The sequence below is a fragment of the Vombatus ursinus genome, unplaced genomic scaffold (genome assembly GCF_900497805.2).
Source record: "Vombatus ursinus unplaced genomic scaffold, bare-nosed wombat genome assembly UNPS02014830.1, whole genome shotgun sequence".
NCBI classification, from domain to species: Eukaryota; Metazoa; Chordata; class Mammalia; order Diprotodontia; family Vombatidae; genus Vombatus; species Vombatus ursinus.
In genome coordinates, this window is record NW_020954608.1 from 14168673 (window position 1) to 14187507 (window position 18835).

The 18835-nt window shown below is 35.4% G+C and overlaps 2 protein-coding genes across 2 annotated transcripts in view; one reads left to right on the top strand and one right to left on the bottom strand.

Annotated features, from left to right (window-relative positions):
* Nucleotides 1–1672, top strand: part of FBXL13 (F-box and leucine rich repeat protein 13) — a 254089-nt gene extending 252417 nt beyond the window's left edge. Inside the window, 1 exon segment of the mRNA XM_027838888.1 lies at nt 1480–1672. Within this exon segment, the coding sequence (XP_027694689.1) occupies nt 1480–1672 (193 nt within the window).
* Nucleotides 1673–14680: 13008 nt separating this feature from the next.
* Nucleotides 14681–18835, bottom strand: part of FAM185A (family with sequence similarity 185 member A) — an 84148-nt gene continuing 79993 nt past the window's right edge. The window contains exon 8 of the mRNA XM_027838704.1: nt 14681–15317. Within this exon, the coding sequence (XP_027694505.1) occupies nt 15202–15317 (116 nt within the window). The 3' untranslated portion in view covers nt 14681–15201. The remainder of the gene's footprint in view (nt 15318–18835) is intronic.

An 18835-nucleotide genomic window follows, 5' to 3' on the forward strand; every position in this document is an offset into this window, starting at 1 on the left:
AGAGAGAGTAAAAGGGGAAAAAAAACTATTTGGAATACATTCCAGTTGTTCAGGCAGGTGACAATGACCTGTATTTGGGGACAGATGTGAAAAATATTGCAGAGGTAGAATATACAAGAGTTAGTAACTGATTGGATGTTGATAGGTGAGGGATAAGGAAAAGTTAAATCGAACCTCCATGATTTTGAACATGAGAGAAAAGGTGAATGATGATGCAACCGAAAAATTTTCTAGAAGCAAGTTTTCTAGAAAAAGATAATAAACTCAGTTTAGGACATACTGAATTTTATGTTGTTCTTGTAAACTTGGGTAGAGATTCCCTGAGGGTTAGAGCAATGGGACGGTAGTTGAGAAGAGAGGTCAGGGGTAGAGACACATTTTTAGATCAACTAAGTAGAAGGGATTGTTAAAGCCACAGAGGATTGCCAAGAGAGATAATGGAGAAGGGATGGAGGAGAGCTGATTGGGTGAACACCATTCTTAAGGGATCAGGAAGAGGGTGAAAGAAAGAGGAATAAAGAGGTAGGAGGATAATTAAGATAGTGTAATGTCTCAGAAACCAAAGGAGGAATAAGTATCCAGAAAGGAACCCACAAATGCTGCTCAGGATAAGTAGGATAAAGACTGAAAAAAAAAGTCATACCTTGCACACAACATATGCTTAATAAATGTTAATTAAATGGAATTAGAGAGCCAAGTGAGCAATTTTAGTAGTGGTGGGATTGTTGAGGGTTAAGGATATAATAGGATATAATGCATAATTTGTCTAAACATTTGGCCACAAAGGGCAGGGAGATAGTGTGTAGTAGCAAATGAAAGAGGTAGAAGAGTCAAAGAAACGAGACTGTGTGAAAACCTTTTTTGAGAGATTTAGAAGAGAGCATCTTTAAAAACTCAGGAGACCTGAGTGTGTTGGGCTTCTTGGAAGCTGCCCTCTGCCCTGTCCTGCCCCCCTCTCCTCCCCTCCTCTTCATTTAATAAATGTGTTTCCATTCATTCATATTCTTGTCTCTTTCTCTCTGAATAGCCAGAGGGGAGGATTCAAGGGATATCTGGAATGTCCCACTATCTTTAACAAATACACCTATTCCCTCATTGCACTCTCTAGTAAAAACAACTGAGTGAAGGTTCTAGATTACAAAACCAGTCTTTATGGATTTTTACAGACCCAGTTACTGATCCAATATAATTACAAATCCAAGTCATTCCATCTTCATCTTCCAAAGTATTAATGCCTGCACTAGGGAGTGGGGATGGGGAAGGAGAGTGGAAGAGTTACAAATGCAAGGTTGGTATCTTAGCCATCTGACTTTATCATAGCAAATTACATTCCTAGGCAAGACAAAAGGGATGTCAGCACTGGTGACTGGTTAACAAACTCTGAGGAAGCATCCATGTATTCTTTGGAATTTGATCTAGTTAGAAGATTTTTCCCCAGTCAGAACTGTGGTTATCAACTAATGACGCTTTCTGTTGTAGGGTGGCACATTTCCGAATTTCATCTCAAGTTAAATATTGTGAATACAGTATTGAGGACCCTCCCATTTGGTTTGGCTATGATTGCAAAGGGACCATCTTCCATGACAGAATGAGAGTTAAAGTCTTGCATAGAAGGAGAAGAAAATCATTATTGGACGGTCCAGAAAGTATAGAAAATACAGCCAAGAATTAATCTTCAACATTACAAGTTTCCTCCAAAATCAAAGAATGAACATCAAATGACCTCTATAACCTCTGAATCACTTTTGTTTGCTTGGAAAAAGTATTTTTATTAGTTGGATCTCATGTTAACAATGTTTCTATACAGAGGCAGTAATAATTTAGCTTCAGTTTCTTATTCCAACTACAATTTCCTAAAGACATTGCTGGTTCTTTTTATCTATAATAATAAATAATAATAATTTAAAAAAAAAGCAAAACCAAGTCACTGTCCTGTCCATTTAAAAAAAGTGTGATTTTGTCATTCCACTAAATTTCGATGTCTTAGGGCAGGGATGGAGAACCTGTGGCCTCGAGGCCACCCGTGGCCCTCTAGGTCCTCAAGTGTGGCCCTTTGACTGAATTCAAACTTCACAGAAGGATCTTTTTGGGATTTGTTCTGTGAAGTTTGAATTCAGTCAAAGGGCCTCAGTTGAGGACCTAGAAGGCTACATGTGGACTTGAGGTCCCAGGTTCCCCACCCCTGTCTTAGGGTATGGAGGTAGCCCTTTGTTTTCAGAGGCTTTGCCAGTGTAGTATGCTGTAGAAAGAGAGCCTGCTTTATAACAAAGAACACCTGGGTTCACATCCCACCTCTGACACATAATGGCTCAGTGACCCTGGGCAAGTCATTTAACCTTTGTGCCTTAGGCAGCTCTCTAAGACTATAAGACCTGCATTGGTACAGGGAGGTCCTCATCAGAAATTCCATATACTATAGGTTCAGACCCTACCACAGGGCCAGTATAGCACAAACTCTGCTAGGTCTACCCACCTGGAAAGATGATTCTAAACATTGGCCTGTGGTGTGAGGACCAGCTTAGGGAGGTCCATCATCAGTTGGCTTCAGAGGAATGAACTTTCTGCCACAACAACTCATAAAGACCATCTGCTCTGATGAAAAGAGGATGTGATCTGGGATAGGTGGGGAGAATTCCAGCACCACTAAAAAAAAAGTAGACTTTCGTGATTCCCAAAGTAAAGTAGAAGTTTGCTAAGTACTGCTGTTTTTGAGCCTGAAGCCCTAATATTAAATGTTGAATTTGCTCTTCCTAATAGAGATGACAGATGACACTTACTTGATAAAAGGAAAATAAGGATAGTAAGCCAAAGGAAATCTTGCAGATTTCAGGCTTTAATACTATTGTAAGGTAATGGGAGGGGGAAAGGGAAGACAGACATTTATTAAGCACCTACTAGGTGCCAGGCACTGTACTAAGCTCTTTACAAATATTTCATTTGATAAGGAGATAATATGCAAAGTACCCAAGAGTGCTATACTTCAGAGTCCATGTAGTTCGACCTCATTTTTCAGATGAGCTCATCTGAGGGGGAGGTTAAGTGAATTGTCCAAGGTAGTAAGCATCAGAGGTAGTATTTATTTCTAAAAAATTTTTAAATTATTTTTTTTCCAAATGAGATTTGCCTACTGTCCTTCCCACCTTCTCTCCCATGACCCCTTTGAGAAAACAAAGATACAAACAAAAATCCCAATTACAAAAATGTACAGTCAAGCAAAAAAAGAAAATGACCACACTGGCCATGTCCAAATGAATATATGTCACTCTGTGTTCTTGAGTTCATCACCTGTCTGTTAGGGGGTGTAGATAGCATGTTTCATCATGAGTCTTCCGAAGTCATGTTGGTCATTGCACTGATCAGAGTTCCTAATTCTTTCAGAGTTGTTTGTCTTTACAGTGTTCTTATTATTGCATAAATCATTCTCTGCATCAGTTCATACAGGTTTTCTCAGATTTCTCTGAAATTATCCCCTTCATTATTTCTTATGGCACATAAATATTCCATCACATTCATATTCTATAATTTATTTAACCATTCACAAATTTTGAAAAGTAGCACATCACATTCTAGTTCTTTGCCACTGCAAAAAGAGCTGTTATAAAATTATAGCACTTAGCTCACAAGGTTAGTGTGAGGATCAATGAGCTGACACGTAAAGTTAAAACACTGTATAAAAATGCTATCCATTATCACAAACAACTTTTTGGAAACATGAATCTTTTTTCTCTTCCTTGATTTCTTTGGGTCAAAGAACTAGTAATGATATCATTGGATCAAAATGTATGTACAATTTAATAGCTTTTGGGGCATAGTTTGAAATTTCCAGAATGTCTAGGCCAGTTCGCAGGTCCACATTAATATACTTGTTTTCCCAAAACCCCTCCAACATTTGTCATTTTCCTTTTTTGTCAACTTTATCAATGGGTATGAGGTAGAACCTTAAAATTGTTTTGATTTGCATTCCTATAATTATTAGTATTTTAGTGCATGGCTTCATATGACAAATAGCTTAGATTTCTTCATCTGAACACTGCCAAATTAGGAAATGGCTCTAATTCTTATGAATTTGAATCACTTCCCCATATAGCTTCCAAATGAAATATTTATCAAAGAAATATTGAAAATAGTTTTCTCCATTTAACTTATTCTCTTATAATTTTCGTTACATTGGTATTTTTTGTGCACAATCTTTTTTAATTTTACTTGATCAAAATTGCCTTTCTTTTTACTTCTTTGAGTTCATCTCTTTTTTCAGTCATGAACTCTTCTCCATCCATAGCTCTGACATAATTTCTTCCTTGCTTCTCTAATTTATTTTTGCTGTCATCCTTTATGTCCAAGTCATGTATCCCTTTTGAGATGATATTGGTATGTTGTGTGAGATACTGGGCTATAGCTGGTTTCTGTCAGACAGAAACTTTCTACTTTTCCCAGCACTCTTTATCAAATAGTGAGCTCTTGCCATAATAACTGGAATCTTTGGGTTTATCAAATGCTAGACTACTGTGTTCATTTGCTTCTGTAATATTATCTATCTGACCTGTTCCACTGATCAACCTCTGTGTTTTTATCCAGTACCAAACTGTTTGATGATTACAGCTTTGTAGTATGTTTTAAGATCTAGGAGTAGCATGCTCCCTTCCTTCTCATTTTTAAAAATTGATTTCCTTGACATTTTTGACCATGTTCTTTCAGATTAATTTTGTTATGATTTTTTCCAGCTCTCTAAAGTAATTCTTAGTAGTTTGGTATGGCACTAAATAAGTAAATTAATTTAGGTAGTATTGTCATTTTCATTGCACTGGCTCAGCTTACCCATGAGAAATTAGTATCTCTCCAGTTGTTTAGATGTCTTTATTTGTGTGAAAAGTTCTTTGTATTTGTGTTCATAAGAAGATCTGACACTTAACAAAAGGAGGTTTACTTGTTCCTTTGCAGCTGAGTCAGGATATCCAACAAGGATAATTAGGGAGGACACTGAATTGATTCAGCTGAGTACAGCTCCCCAGGCATTTGTGCTGCCCATGACAATCCTCCAGCGAGGCACAATTCCTCACAGTTTTTTGGCTTTAGTACAATTTTATTTTAACATAAATTCCAAATTCTTTCCCTCCTTCCTCTCCTTTCCCTACTCATTTGAGAAAGAAAAACATCCATTACAAATATGTACAGTTAAGCAAAACAAACCCACGCATTAGCTATGTCCCAAACAAATATGTTTCATTCTGCACTCTGAGTCCATTACCTCTCTCTGTGGAGGTGGGTTGCATGCTTCAACATGTGTCCTCTGGAACTGTGATTGGTTATATTGTGTTGCTCAGAGTTCCTAAGTCTTTCTAAGTTGCTGTTTTATAAATTGTTCTGGTTTTGCTCACTTCACTCTGTTATCAGTTCATACAAGTCTTCTCAGGTTTTTCTAAAACCATTCCCTTTATTATTTCTTATAGCACAAAAACATTCCATCACATATGTATACCATAACTTGGTCAGCCATTCCCCAACTGATGGATGCTCCTTCAGTTTACAATTCTTTGACACCATGAAAAGAAGTCTACGAATACTTTTATACAAATGGGCCCTTTTCCTCTTTTTAAAAATCTCTTTGGGGTATAGGCCTAGTAGTGGTATCACTGGGTTGAAGAGTATGTATAGTTTAATAATTTGGTGGGGAACAGTTCCAAATAGCTTTCTAGAATGCTCAGATCAAGTCAGTTCCACCAATAGTGCATTAGTATACCTGTTTTCCCCACACTCCCTCTAGCATGTCATTTTCCTTTTTTTTTTTTCCTTGTCATCTTAGCCAATCTGATGCATGTGAGTTGGTACCTCAGATCTATTTTTATTTGAATTTCTCTACTTATTAGTGATCTGGAGCATTTTCCACATTTGTTGTCGTTCAGTTGTTTCTCAGTGGTGTCCTATTCTTCGTGACTCCACTTGGGGTTTTCTTGACAAAGATATTGGAGTGGTTTGTCATTTCCTTCTCTAGCTCATTTTACAGATGAGGAAACTGAGACAAACAGGGTTAAATGACTTGCCCAGGGTTACACATCTAGTAAGTGTCTAAGGCCAGATTTGAACTTGGGAAGATGAGTCTTCCTAACTCCAGCTTAGCACTTTATCTCAGCCACCTAGCTGCCATTTTTCATGTGGCTATGTGTAATTTGGATTTCTTCCTTTGAATACTGTCTAATTGTGTCCTTTGACCTTTCACCAGTTGAAGAATAGCTCTTATTCTTATAAATTTGACTCAATTTCATATAGATCTTAGAAATGAGACCTTTATCAGAGAAATGTGCTTCAAAATCCCCCCAAGCCCCCAGGTTTCTGCTTTCCTGTTAATTTTAGCTGCATTGGTTTTGTTTGTGCAAAAGCTTTTTAATTTTATGTAATCTATTTTATCTTCTCTGAACCTCTTTATCTCTTGTTTGATCAGGAACTCTTCCTCATCCATAAATCCGAAAGGTAATTTCTTCCTTGCTTCTCTAAATTGTTTATGCTGTTACCTTTTATGTCTAAGTCATGTATCCTTTGGGAGCTTCTCTTGGTATACTGTGTGAGATGTTGGTCTATACCTAATTTCTGACAGACAAAAACTTTCCAGTTTTCCTAACATGTTTTGTCAAATAGTGAGTTCTTGTCCCAATAGCTAGCATCTTTGGGTTTAACACACTCTTGGTTACTGTGCTTATTTGCTCCCACTGATCTGTTCCATTGATCAACCTTTCTATTTCTTGATTCTTCCCAAACTGTCTTGATGATGACTGCTTTGTAGTGTAGTATGAGATCTATTTCTGCTAGGCCCCCTTTCATCCCACTTTTTTTCCCATTAATTCCCTTGATATTCTTGACTTTTTGTTCCTCTGAATGAATTTTGTTATCATTTTTTTCCTGCCTCAACAAAGTAATCTTTTGGTAGTTTGGTTGACATGACACCAAACAAGTAAATTAATTTAGGTAATATTGTTATTTTTTATTATATCGGCTTGGCTTACCAACGAGCAATTATTTTTTCTTCAATCTATGTTTATTTGTATAAAAGTATTTAGCACTTCCGTTCATATAGTTCCTGTATGTGTCTTGGCAGAAGAATTTCCAAGTATTTTGTACTTTGTATAGTTATTTTAAATGGAGCTTCTCTTTTTATCTCTTTCTGCTGAATTTTTTTTTTAGTAATATATAGACCTTACTTACGATGTATGTGGGTCTATATTAGCTCATACAATTTTGCTGAAGTTCACTGTTTCAATTCATTTTTAGTTGATGTATAAAGTTCTCTAATTAAATCATATCATCTGCAACAGTTTTTCCTCAATTTCTTTTTCTTGTCTTACTGCTATAGCTAGCATTTCTAATACTATTGAATAGTAGTGAAGATAATGGAAATCTTTCCTTTTTTTTTTATACCTGATTTTATTAGAAAGGCCTCTAATTTATCCCCATTGTGGAAAACGGAGGCTCTTGGTTTTAGATAAATACTTGTTATTATATTAAGGTAAGATCTATTTATTCCTTTGCTGCCTATTTAAAAAAAAATAATAGGAGTAGGCTTTATGTATTGTCAAAAACCTTTTCTGAATCTATTGATATAAATCATATAATTTGTTATTCTTGTTATTAATGATTAATTATATTTATAGTTTTTCTAATATTGAACCAGCCTTGCATTCTTGGTATAAATCCAGCTTGATCATAGTGTATAGGCTTTACAATATGTTCCTAATATTTTGTTTAAAATTTTTGAATTGATACTCATTAGGGATATTGATCCATAATTTCCTTTCCGTTTTGACTTGTTTAAGTATCAAGACCATATCTGTATATAAAAATAATTAGAGGACCACTTTCTCCCTATTTTTCAAAGTTTATTTAATAATTAATTAATTGTCCTTTACATATTTGAGAGAACTAATTTGTAAACCTATCTGGTCCTTCCCCCGCCCCCTTGGGAGTTTATTTATGGCATGTTCAATTTCTTTTTCTGAGAGTGGGATACGTTTTCTATTTATTGTTCTATTAATCTGGCCATTTTACATTTTTGTAAATGTTCATCCATTTCATTTAGATTTAGTTTTTCTGGCATATAATTGGGCAAAATGGTTCCTAATAATTTAATTTCTTCATTGGTTGTGTATATACCTTTTTTATTTTTTAAACTGGTAATTTGGTTTCCTTTTTTAAAAAAAAATCAAGTTAGCTAATGGTTTATCTATTTTATTGGATCTTTTTTTAAAGGTCCTAGCTTTATGTATTAATCCCCTCCCTTTTGTACATGTAGGTCCTTTTCCCTTTTTTGTGATCTCTTTGGGATTTTCTCCCATTTTAAATAATCAATCTTTGATTTTTCAGGATTTCTACTTTGGTGTTTGAGAGTTTTTAATTTGTTGTTTTTCTGGGTTATTTTTAGTTGTATACACAAGTCATTGATATGTTCTTTCTCTAAAGGCTGCTTTGGATGTATCCTAAACATTTTGGTATATTTTCTCATTGCCATCATTACCTTTAATGAAATTATTATTTCTGTGATTTGTTCTTCGACAACCTATTCTCTAGGATTAAATTCTTTAATCTCCACTGAATTTTAATCTTTCCAGTGGTCCTTTATTGTATTGTATTTTTTTTATTGCATTGTGGTTTGTGAAAGATCTGTGTAATACTTTTGTTTTCCTGCATTTGTGAATGTGCTATTCCTATGTTTTAATTCCCTACCTAATACATGGTAAATTTTTATAAAATTTCCATGCACAGCTGAGAAACATGTATATATTCTTTTCTATTCAGTAGTTTCCTAAAATACTATTTGAGTCCTTTATTTATTTTTATTTTTTGGTTATATTTATCTAGGTCTGAGAGGGGGTAAATTAAGGTATAGTTTTATTTTTTCCTATAACATTTAATCTTTCAAGTGTTTAGATGTTATGCCATTTGGTGCATATATGTTTTGTACTGATATTACTTCATTGTCTATGGTATCTTTTAGCAAAATGTTTTTCCTACCTTTTTTAATCAAGCTTGTTTTTGCTGTTTCTTCTTCTGAGATCACTGGACCTTTTTTTCCTTCAGTTGAAACCTAATAGATTTGCTTCAGTCCTATATTTTAATTGTGTACCTCTTTCTGTTTAATGTCTATTTCTTCTAAAAACAACATATTCTTGATTTTGCTTTTCTAATCCATTCTGCTATTCTTTTCCATTTTATAGGTGAGTTCATCACATTCATAGTTATGACCAGTCATTATGTATTTCCCTCCATCTTATTCTCTTGTATTTTCTTTTCTGTTTGTTTCCCTCTCCTTCTTTCTAAAGAAGCCCTGGAACCAGAGCTCTAGGTTTGGTATAATCTGCTTCTTTTGTCTTGTTTATCTTTTTCTGTCACCCAGATCCCAATAATAGGTTTTTATCCTTTCTTTTCTTTTAAGCCCCTCTTCAAAATCCACCCTCCTTAGTTACATTTTATTCTGCTTAGGACTAATCACTCCTTTAATCTACTCTCCCTATTTCCCCAACTTTCCCCCATTTTCTTGTTAAGTGAAATGTAGTTTTGTAATCAGTTGTGTAAGTGTGTGTATATTCTTTGACCAGTTCAGATGAGTGAGGTTCAAGTTTCATGCACCACTCCTTCTCTTTGTGTAAACTTCTACTTGTGCACCCAAGTACATGAGATAATTATCGCCATTCTTCCGCTCCCTTTGATCCCCACAATATAGAGCTCTTCCTTTGCCCTTACTTTCTTCTTTTAAGATCATCATGAAAGAACCACTCTCAGGCCCTCTATCAAATTAGACCCTTGTTAGTAATAAAGTTCTGAGCGATATATATATATAACATCTCCCTGTATTATAATGTAAACACTTTATCTTTGTTTAGTCCCTTATGTTTGCTCATTTCTATTTACATTTTCATGTTTCTCTTGACTTCTATGTTTGTAATTCAGTTTCTCTGCAGCTCTGGTCCTTTCATAAGGAATCCTTAGAATTCCTCTATTTCATTAACAGTATATTTCCCCCTGTAGGAGTATACTTAGTTCTGTTGGGCAGGTTATTTCTGGCTTTAAGCCTATATTGTTTGCCTTCTGGAATATTGTTTTTCCAAGCTCTTTGCTTCTTTGAGTAATGTCTGCTAAATCTTGTGTGATGTAGGCTGTGACTTCTTGCTTACTTTTTTTTTTTTCTGTCTGCAGTACATTTTCTTTGACCTGGAAGCTTTGGATTTTGGCTATGATGTTCCTGGGAGTTTTCATTTGGGGTTTCTTTCAGGAGGTGACTGGCAGATGCTTTCTATTTTCATTTTGACCTTTGGTTCTTTTTAAGAACAGTTTTCTTTTAATTCTTTTAACTTATCAATTATTTCTTGAAATGTGATTATCTGTTCAATGATTCTTAAATTCTTTCTCCTTGATCTGTTTTCCAGGTCAGGTATTTTTGCTATGAAATACTGTAATTTTCTTCTATTTTTTTCCATGCTTTTGACTTTGTTTTAATACTTTTTGTTGTCTCATGGATTTATTAGCTTCGATTTCATCCACTTTAATTTTCAGGGAGCTTGCTTCTTGGGTATGGTTTTGTACCTTCTGTTTTTTTTTTTTCCTTTTTTTTTTTGGCAATTGGGGTTAAGTGACTTGCCCAGGGTCACAGAGCTAGTAAGTTTCAACTGTTTAGTCTGAGGCCAGATTTGAACTCAGGTCCTCCTGACTTCAGGGCCAGTGCTCTATCCACTGTGCCACCGAGCTGCCCCTACCTTCTATTTTAAGGTGTTTGTTCTCTTCCCAATTCTTTCTTTCATTTCTCTCTGCATTTTTTTTTTCATCTTGCTCTTATTTGATTTTTAAAATAAAATCTTGGAAGTACTCTCCACTTCTGTAGCCCCTCCCTCTGATAGGATAGTTACTAGAACCTCTGTTTAAGGAGGTCACACAGATCAGCCATCTCTTAATTTATCATTAGGCTGCACTCCAGTCTTGCCCACTATGTCTGTGTGCTGGGTACCTTTTTACCCACTCCTCTTTTCAGCTTCCTTTTGTATGCTGTCTTCTTATCCAAACAGAATATAATATTATCTTGGTTAGGAATTACCTTTGTTTTTGTTTGTATTTGTATTCCCAGCCCTTAGCACAGTGCTTGGCACATAGTAAGTGTTTAATAATGCTTGTCTGACTACTTTCTGACTGGACTTTTTGGTAGGCCTGAGCTCTGGACAGAGCTGGGCTGACCTCTTTGGGTCCTTCTGCTGCTTTCTTTAGGATATTGAACATTGTGTTATTCTAGGATTTTATGACAACTCTGTCTGAGAACCTGCAAGTTTTCAGTGATCCCAAAGTGGTCTGATCTAAGTTAAGTCTGACATTGCCCTGATGGCCTGAGCTCTGCAAGTTCCTGACATAGGCTTGGGTATAAACAACTTATTTTAATAAGATGTGAGCTTGCCCCTGGTAGGAGTTCTGGTAGAATACAGCTGGACTCAGCTATTATCAGCCCACTGGAAAGCCCTGCTGATTCAAAGTGACAGAACTGGAAGCTCCTGATTGGTGTGAGGTTCCTACTATCGTTATTCTGCTGCATTCAGACTGAGCTATAGCCTGGAATTGAGACCCTGCTGTGATCCAGAGATCAGAGATATACAGCTACTGTTTGCTTCTGAACTTGCTCTTTGCTCAGTACGTAGGCTAAAGCTGGAGGGGGAAATGGCAAACTGCTTCAGTATCTTCGCCAAGAAAATCCCAAATGGGATCCCAAAGAGTTGGATGTGACTGAAGAACGACTGAACAATAATACATTTTGCTAAAAGCTACCATAGACAATGAAGTAATATCAAAAAAATTTACAGCAAGTTTCTTTGATAAAGGCTTCATTTCTCAAATATATGCTGAGTATAAAACTGGGTCAAATGTATAAAAATAAGAGCCAATTGATAAATGGTCAATGGATATAAACTCTGAATCACTATTGGTTAGAGAAAGGCAGTTAAAACAACTCTGAAGTACCACCTTACACCTATCAAAAATGACATGCTGGTGAGGATGAGGGAAAAACAGATACACTAATGAACTGTTGGTGGAGTAGTGAACTGATCCAGCTATTCTGGAAAACAATTTGGAACTATGCCCAAAGGGCTATAAAATTGTGCATATACCCTTTGACCCAGCAATGCCACTACTAGGTCTGTACCCCAAAGAGAGCAAAGAAAAAGGACCAATATGTGCAAAAATATTTATGGCAACTCTTTTTGTGTGGTGGCAAAGAATTGGAAATCATTTGGGGAACAGCTAAACAAGCTGTAGCATATGATTGTGATGAAATACTATTGTGCTGTGAGAAATGCCAAAGAGGTTGGTTTCAGAAAAACATGGCAATATCTAAATGAAAAGTGAAGTGCAAAGTGAAATGGGAAAATCATTGTGCACAGTAACAGCAATGTTGTAATGATGATCAACTGTGGAAAGACTTTGCTACTCTGATCAATACAGTGATCCAAGACAATTCCAAAGGACTCATGATGAAAAAAATGCTCTCCACCTCAAGAAAGAGCACTGATGATCTCTGAGTGTAAACTGAAGTATATTTTTTTCATTTCCTTTATTTTTATTTTTAAAAAAAGCATGGCTAATATGGAAATATGTTTTACATGATTTCACATGTATAATTGATTTTATACTGCTTGCCTTCTCAGTGGGTGTGGGAGGGAGTCAATTTGGAACTCAAAGTTTAAAAAGGAATGTGAAAAATAAACACAATCACCAGTGAATCAAAGTAGTGAGCGACCTAAAGGGCAATTGAAATATTGTGGATTCAAGTGGGCTACAGCATAGTTTTAGTGATGACATGCACAGGATGTAATTGGATAGAATGGAGAAAAATATGTGATCAGAAAAGGAGGGGGGTAATGAGGCAAGAACAAAGTATAATAAATGGAGAGCTTGAATGCTGCAGTACTACCCTAACCAGCATGAAATAAAAGGACAGGCTGAGGTTCTTAACTGGGGGCCCATCAACTTTTTTTCCGTATTTTGAAAACTATTTTTCAACATAATTGGTTTATTTGTTAACATATATTTTATATATTTAAAGATGCTATTCTGGAAAGGGGTCATTAGGCTTTACCAGACTACCGTAGGAGTCCATGACACAGAAAAAGTTACGGACACACTTGACCTCCAGGACACTGGTTGAGTAGAAGGCATTCCTTCCATGGTATAGCTTGCAACCAACACATGCATGCTTTTCCATCCTGTGGAGATCTTGTCCACAGTCTCTCATAGAGTAACTAACCCTGATGCACACCCTGGACTCTCAGATGAAAAGGCACAGAAGCAGATAGTGGGCTCACAATCTCTCATCTCAGCTTGGTTCTTAATTTTCTAGAAAAAACACATATAAACCAAACTATATCTATCAGCTTTATCTCTGTGTCATACCAAAAAATACTGATGAATGCATTTGGGATTTTTCCCATATTTTAATAACAGATTTTTTTTCAGATGGTTTGTATTTGTTTCTCCAATGATTCATTACTGCATTTTAACTGCATTTTTCACTTTTCTGAGTAGTTTTTAATATTCAAATATTTGTCCAAATTTTTAAAATGCTCTGGCCACCCTAATGATGAGAAAATGTCCAGAGTGATAAGATCACACATCCATTGAAATTTAGTAGTAATACTCTCTGTGAACTCATCCATTCTTTCTGTACTCTTCTCCTCTGATACATTTATATCTTTTCTTTTAAGTTTTGAGTTTGGATCAGAGGATTTGAGGCAAAGTAGAATTTCTCATCAGCAGAACTGAAAAAGTCAAAAGACTTAAATTTACAGGGTGTTAAGAAGAGGTGGTTTCTTACTGGACTGGAAGACACAAGGACTGCCTAAAGAATAGCTTCAACAATTTGGATCCCATAGGTTTTCAGTACAAATGGGAACTACTTTTCAGAGGAAGCTATGAACACCTGAGCAATAAAAGTGAGAGTAAGGAGAAAGTCAGTTGGTTTACTTAAAGAAATGGAGCAGGATGTCTCATAGAACTTACTCAAATTTTTGGTGGAGGAAGAGAGGGCATAATTGCCCTTATTATTCACTGCAGAGGACAGGTTTCATAACTCCAGAAATGGTAGGAGAAATGGCTACAAGAGAAGGTAAGATGCAGAGCAGAAGAACCCCATTTTCATTAGTGAGAATTAGTTAATCCCAAAAGTTTTCTGTGAGAAGTACTAAAAGATAACTTAAGGCTTACTGCTGCCTTCAGTAAAAAAACATTTAATAACCATCACCCAAGTAAAAATGGGCTTGGGAGAGCATAATAATAAGGTAATTTTTTTTTTGATATCTTACTAAGTGTAGAGAATAAAAATTACTGTTGTGTCTGTGATCCTTCTGGCTTTTGTTGGCTAACTCCATAAATTTATTTTTAGCTTTGGGAGGCAGAATGTGTGCGTGCCTAGATAAGAATGAATACAATTAAGGAAAATTGTCTCACTATTTCCTCCAACTTAATGGTTTTCAAAAAAACGCCAGGCTTCTTCCAAACTGGAGCACATTCTGTGTCTGTGAACCACTGTGTTCTCTGTGAGTAAAAAGTAAATATAGCTGGGAAATCAATGCTAAACCATCTTTTTATTTTTTAAAACTAGAAGCTAAAATGTATAGAATCTTAAATGTATATAAAAAATTTAACAATGAAAAAGGAAATTAAGTCACAGTATTTTTAAAACTTTATTAAAAATTAAAATGTTCCTCTTATGATCCTTCATAAAAGATGGATTTTTCTTAATTGTGAAAAATATAAACTAGTGAACAGATCTGACTGGTTTTATGCATAAACTGAATGTTCCAAGAGAATTAGGGTTTGAAAGTAAGGAGTTCATAAAACAACTTTATTTCTCATTATCAAGTTGCAGTGAATATCTCCTATATTGATATACCAGGCAACAAAATAGCTGAATACTGCTTGTAGTTGTCTTTCATTTTGCCAGTGATTGGCTTTTTGCAAATTCTGTCAAATATATTATTATTCACAGCTTGAACTGATGCTGAGGTATATATATCTGGAAATATCACATAGCAGCTAAACACAAATGTGAGACCACAGAATATCATTCACCAGTCAGCATTCATTACTAAATTAACATTTCTAATGTTTCTATAACTAGGGGCATCAATACTTTCTCACTGATTTGATGTTCAGTGATTGTTATTTATAACAGAGTTCAAACAATCAGAAACCCTTCAGTCTGAGGGACTGAAACCAGCTTTGGCTTTTGAGATGCACAGTGCCACTGGGGGCATTGGCCTTGATCCATTTTTCACATTCACTGGTTTGGTTCATGTGACCTAAAAAGCAAAAAGTCAACAAGTTGACCATTACTAGCAGTTAAACATCATAATCTTAAGAATACATTCTGGAAAATATGGAATAACTAACACAACATTATAAACAGTTTTGGCTGAAGAGAACTGCAAAAGGATGGTGTAACTCGTCCCACTGCCCACTCCCCCTGTTCTTCATTTTTTTTATACAACAGATACTTCCCAACAAATATCCAAACAAACCCTTTTAAAGAATGTACCCCCCAAAGATGATGATGATTAATAGAAAGGAGGGGTATGTATCCCTTAAAATCCAATAGTACACTACTGATATTGCCCATTGTATTTGACCAGAATTTAGGTGCCTCTCCACATTGATTCTAAGTACATTGTTGCAGTCATTAAGTATTTCATTCATTGAGCTTTCTTCACTCTGCATCATACTTTATATGTCTGTAGTTTTTGTTTTTTTTTTTTTTATCTGAAACCTTCATAGTTGTTATTCCTTATAGCAAGCAGCATTACACGATGTTGGTGTTCATTCGTTTCAGTTGTGCCTGACTCTTCATGACCCTGTTTGGTAGTTTCTTGGCAAAGATATTGCAGTGGTTTGCCATTTTCTTCTCCAGCTCATTTTACAGATGAGGAAACCGAAGCAAACAGGATAAGTGACTTGCACAGGGTCACACAACTAATAAGTGTTTGAGGCCAGATCTGAACTTGGGAAGATGAGTCTTCCTGACTCCAGGCCTGGCACTCTATCCACTGCATCACCTAGCTGCCCTGTTTATATGACATTCCTATAATCTGTTCAGTCATTTAGAGTGAGAGAACTTGGGTTCACTGGATAGCTATATAATCTTTGTGCTAGTAATTTAATCTCAGTTTTTCTATCTCTTGAATATGAAGGTTTAAAAAAATGACTCTGGTTCTTAAAAAACCCTATGACCTATGATTCAATCTTTGGGGACATTTTATTTATAGCTTTTTGTTGTAATACGTAATAATTTTTTTGTTCATATGAGGGTTTTTTTGTCCCTTATCAATAATCTTTTTGAACCCTAGTTACAGGGGTGGGCTCTTGAGGTCCAAGGATATGAATAATTTAGTTAACTCATTACATAGTTCGAAACTGTTTTCTAGAAATATTGCAACAACTTACAATTTCAGTAGTAGTGAATTTGTCATTTCTGTCTTCACAAAGGCCCTTCAATGAGCTAGTTTTACCATCTTTTAATTTAGCAGTTTTGCTAGTTTGGTGGGTATGTAATTCATCAGATTATACATGATTCTGAACATTATTTTACGTGGTTATAGTTTAATTTTTTTTTTGAAAACTGAACATGTCTTTTGACCACTTACCAATTAGAAGACAGTTCTTTGTTACATATTTGTGTCAATTTTACTCTAGATTCTGGATGTCAGGCTTTTTCTCAGAAATATTTGATGAAGTTTTTTTATGAGCTATAATCTATTTTGAGCTGCATTGATTTCATTTGTGTAAAAATTTTAAAATTGTATATAATTCTATCACTCAAAAAAGGATTTATTAGGTATCTACTATGTGACAAGTATATAAATGCTTCTATTTTATCTTTTGTATCATCTCCCCTTGTTTGATAATTCATTTTTCTGCCAACTGAAACCGTGGAAAAAATAACTTTCTATTCTCTATTTTTTCTTTTTTTATGGTGTAATTTTTTTTATATTTAGATAATTTACTCATTTGAAATTTAATGTGGTATAAGATGCTGATCTAAACCTCTTTTTTGCTAAACTGATTTCCAGTTTTCCCAGCAATTGTTGTTGAAGATGTCCCTTTACCAGTAATTATTTATGCGTTTGGGTTTACTGAGCAATATGAATTGTGATCAGCATTGTTTCTAGTTCTTATTTATCTGGTCTTTTCACCTAATCTACTTTTCTGTCTATCCAGTGACAGATAGTTTAACTAATTACTTTTTTGAAGTATAGTTTAAAATCTGGCAGCATCAAGCCTATTTTTTCTACTTTCTTTTTTTTATTATATTCCTCTGGTATTCTTGACACCTTGTTCCTACAAATAAATTTTATTTTGAATAATTTTATAAAGTATCCTTGTGGTAATTTGATATGGTAGTAAATGTGTGTAATTTAGGTAGGAACATTTTTACCATGTTGGTACTGATCAGTCAAAAATATAGAATCTTTCTCCAATTATTCAGGCTTTCTTTTAGTTTTATAAAAATTGTTTTGTTACTTTATCACAGATTTAGACATGGAAAAGTCCTGAGAGACCATTTAGTTAAACAGATTCATTTTACAGATTAAGAAATGTTGAAATTTAAAAAATGTAAGCAGTGAGGTTTACAGGGCATAGTGCTCGACCTGAAATCTGAAAGTTGTTGAAAGAGTCAGTTGGGTCTGACTCTTCATGACCCCATTTATGGTTTTCTTGGCAAAGATACTGGAATGGTTTGCCATTTCCATCTCTAGCTCATTTTTACGTACGAGGAAACTGAGGCAAATAGGGTTAAGTGACTTCCCGAGGGTCACACTGCTTGTCCAAGGATGGATTTGAACTCGGGTCTTCTGCCAGGCCCAGCACTCTATCCAGTGCACCACCTACCTGTCCAGAATCAGGAAGATCCAAGTTCAATAGTAATTGCCTCAGACAACTACTGGCTGTGTGACTTTGGGCAAGTCATTTAATTACTGTATTTCCTCAGTTTCCTCATTTTACAAATGAGAAAATATTATTATTACCCTTTCCTTATCCTCCCAATTTGGAAAACCCATTTCCTAGAATTCTTATCAGGATAAAATAAGACATTTTCAAAGTGTTTTGCAAACTTTAAAGCACTATATAAATGCTAGGTATTATTACTAATATTGTTGCGGTTATCATCCATGGTTACACAGGCAGTGAGTGGCAGTGCAGGATTCAAACCCAGGACCTGTGACTCCAGATCTAGTGCTATTTCCACTGCATTTTTCTTGTATTTCTTTCCTGAGGTTTGTTAGTAAAATGTAGAAAAGGTGATAGTTTTGTGGATTCTGTGTTATTGATTGCATTTATATAGATCTATTGTCTCAATTAACGTTTTCTTTTTTTCTTTCGTGAGGCAATTGGGGTTAAGTGACTTGCTCAGAGTCACACAGCTAGGAAGTATTATGTGTCTGAGTCCGGATTTGAACTCAGGTCCTCCTGACTCCAGGGTCAGTGCTCTATCCACTGCGCCACCTAGCTACCCCCCCAATTAATGTTCATTAATTTCCTTAGGTTCTCATTATTATAAACAATCCTATCATCTACAAATACAAGTAATTTTAATTTCTCCTTCTCTATGCTTATTCCCCACTTTTTAAATTGCTTTATTGCTACAGGGAGCATTTCTAACACTATTCAAAAACTAGTAGAAATAGCACAGTACCTTAGAGTATCAGCTGCTGTTTTGGTTTATTTAACCTATGTATTTCCAGGAAAGATGATGTGAAACCCTGGGGGCCTCCAGGCAGTTTGTATATGTATAGTCAAGGGGAGGGATGACAACAAATGTTTG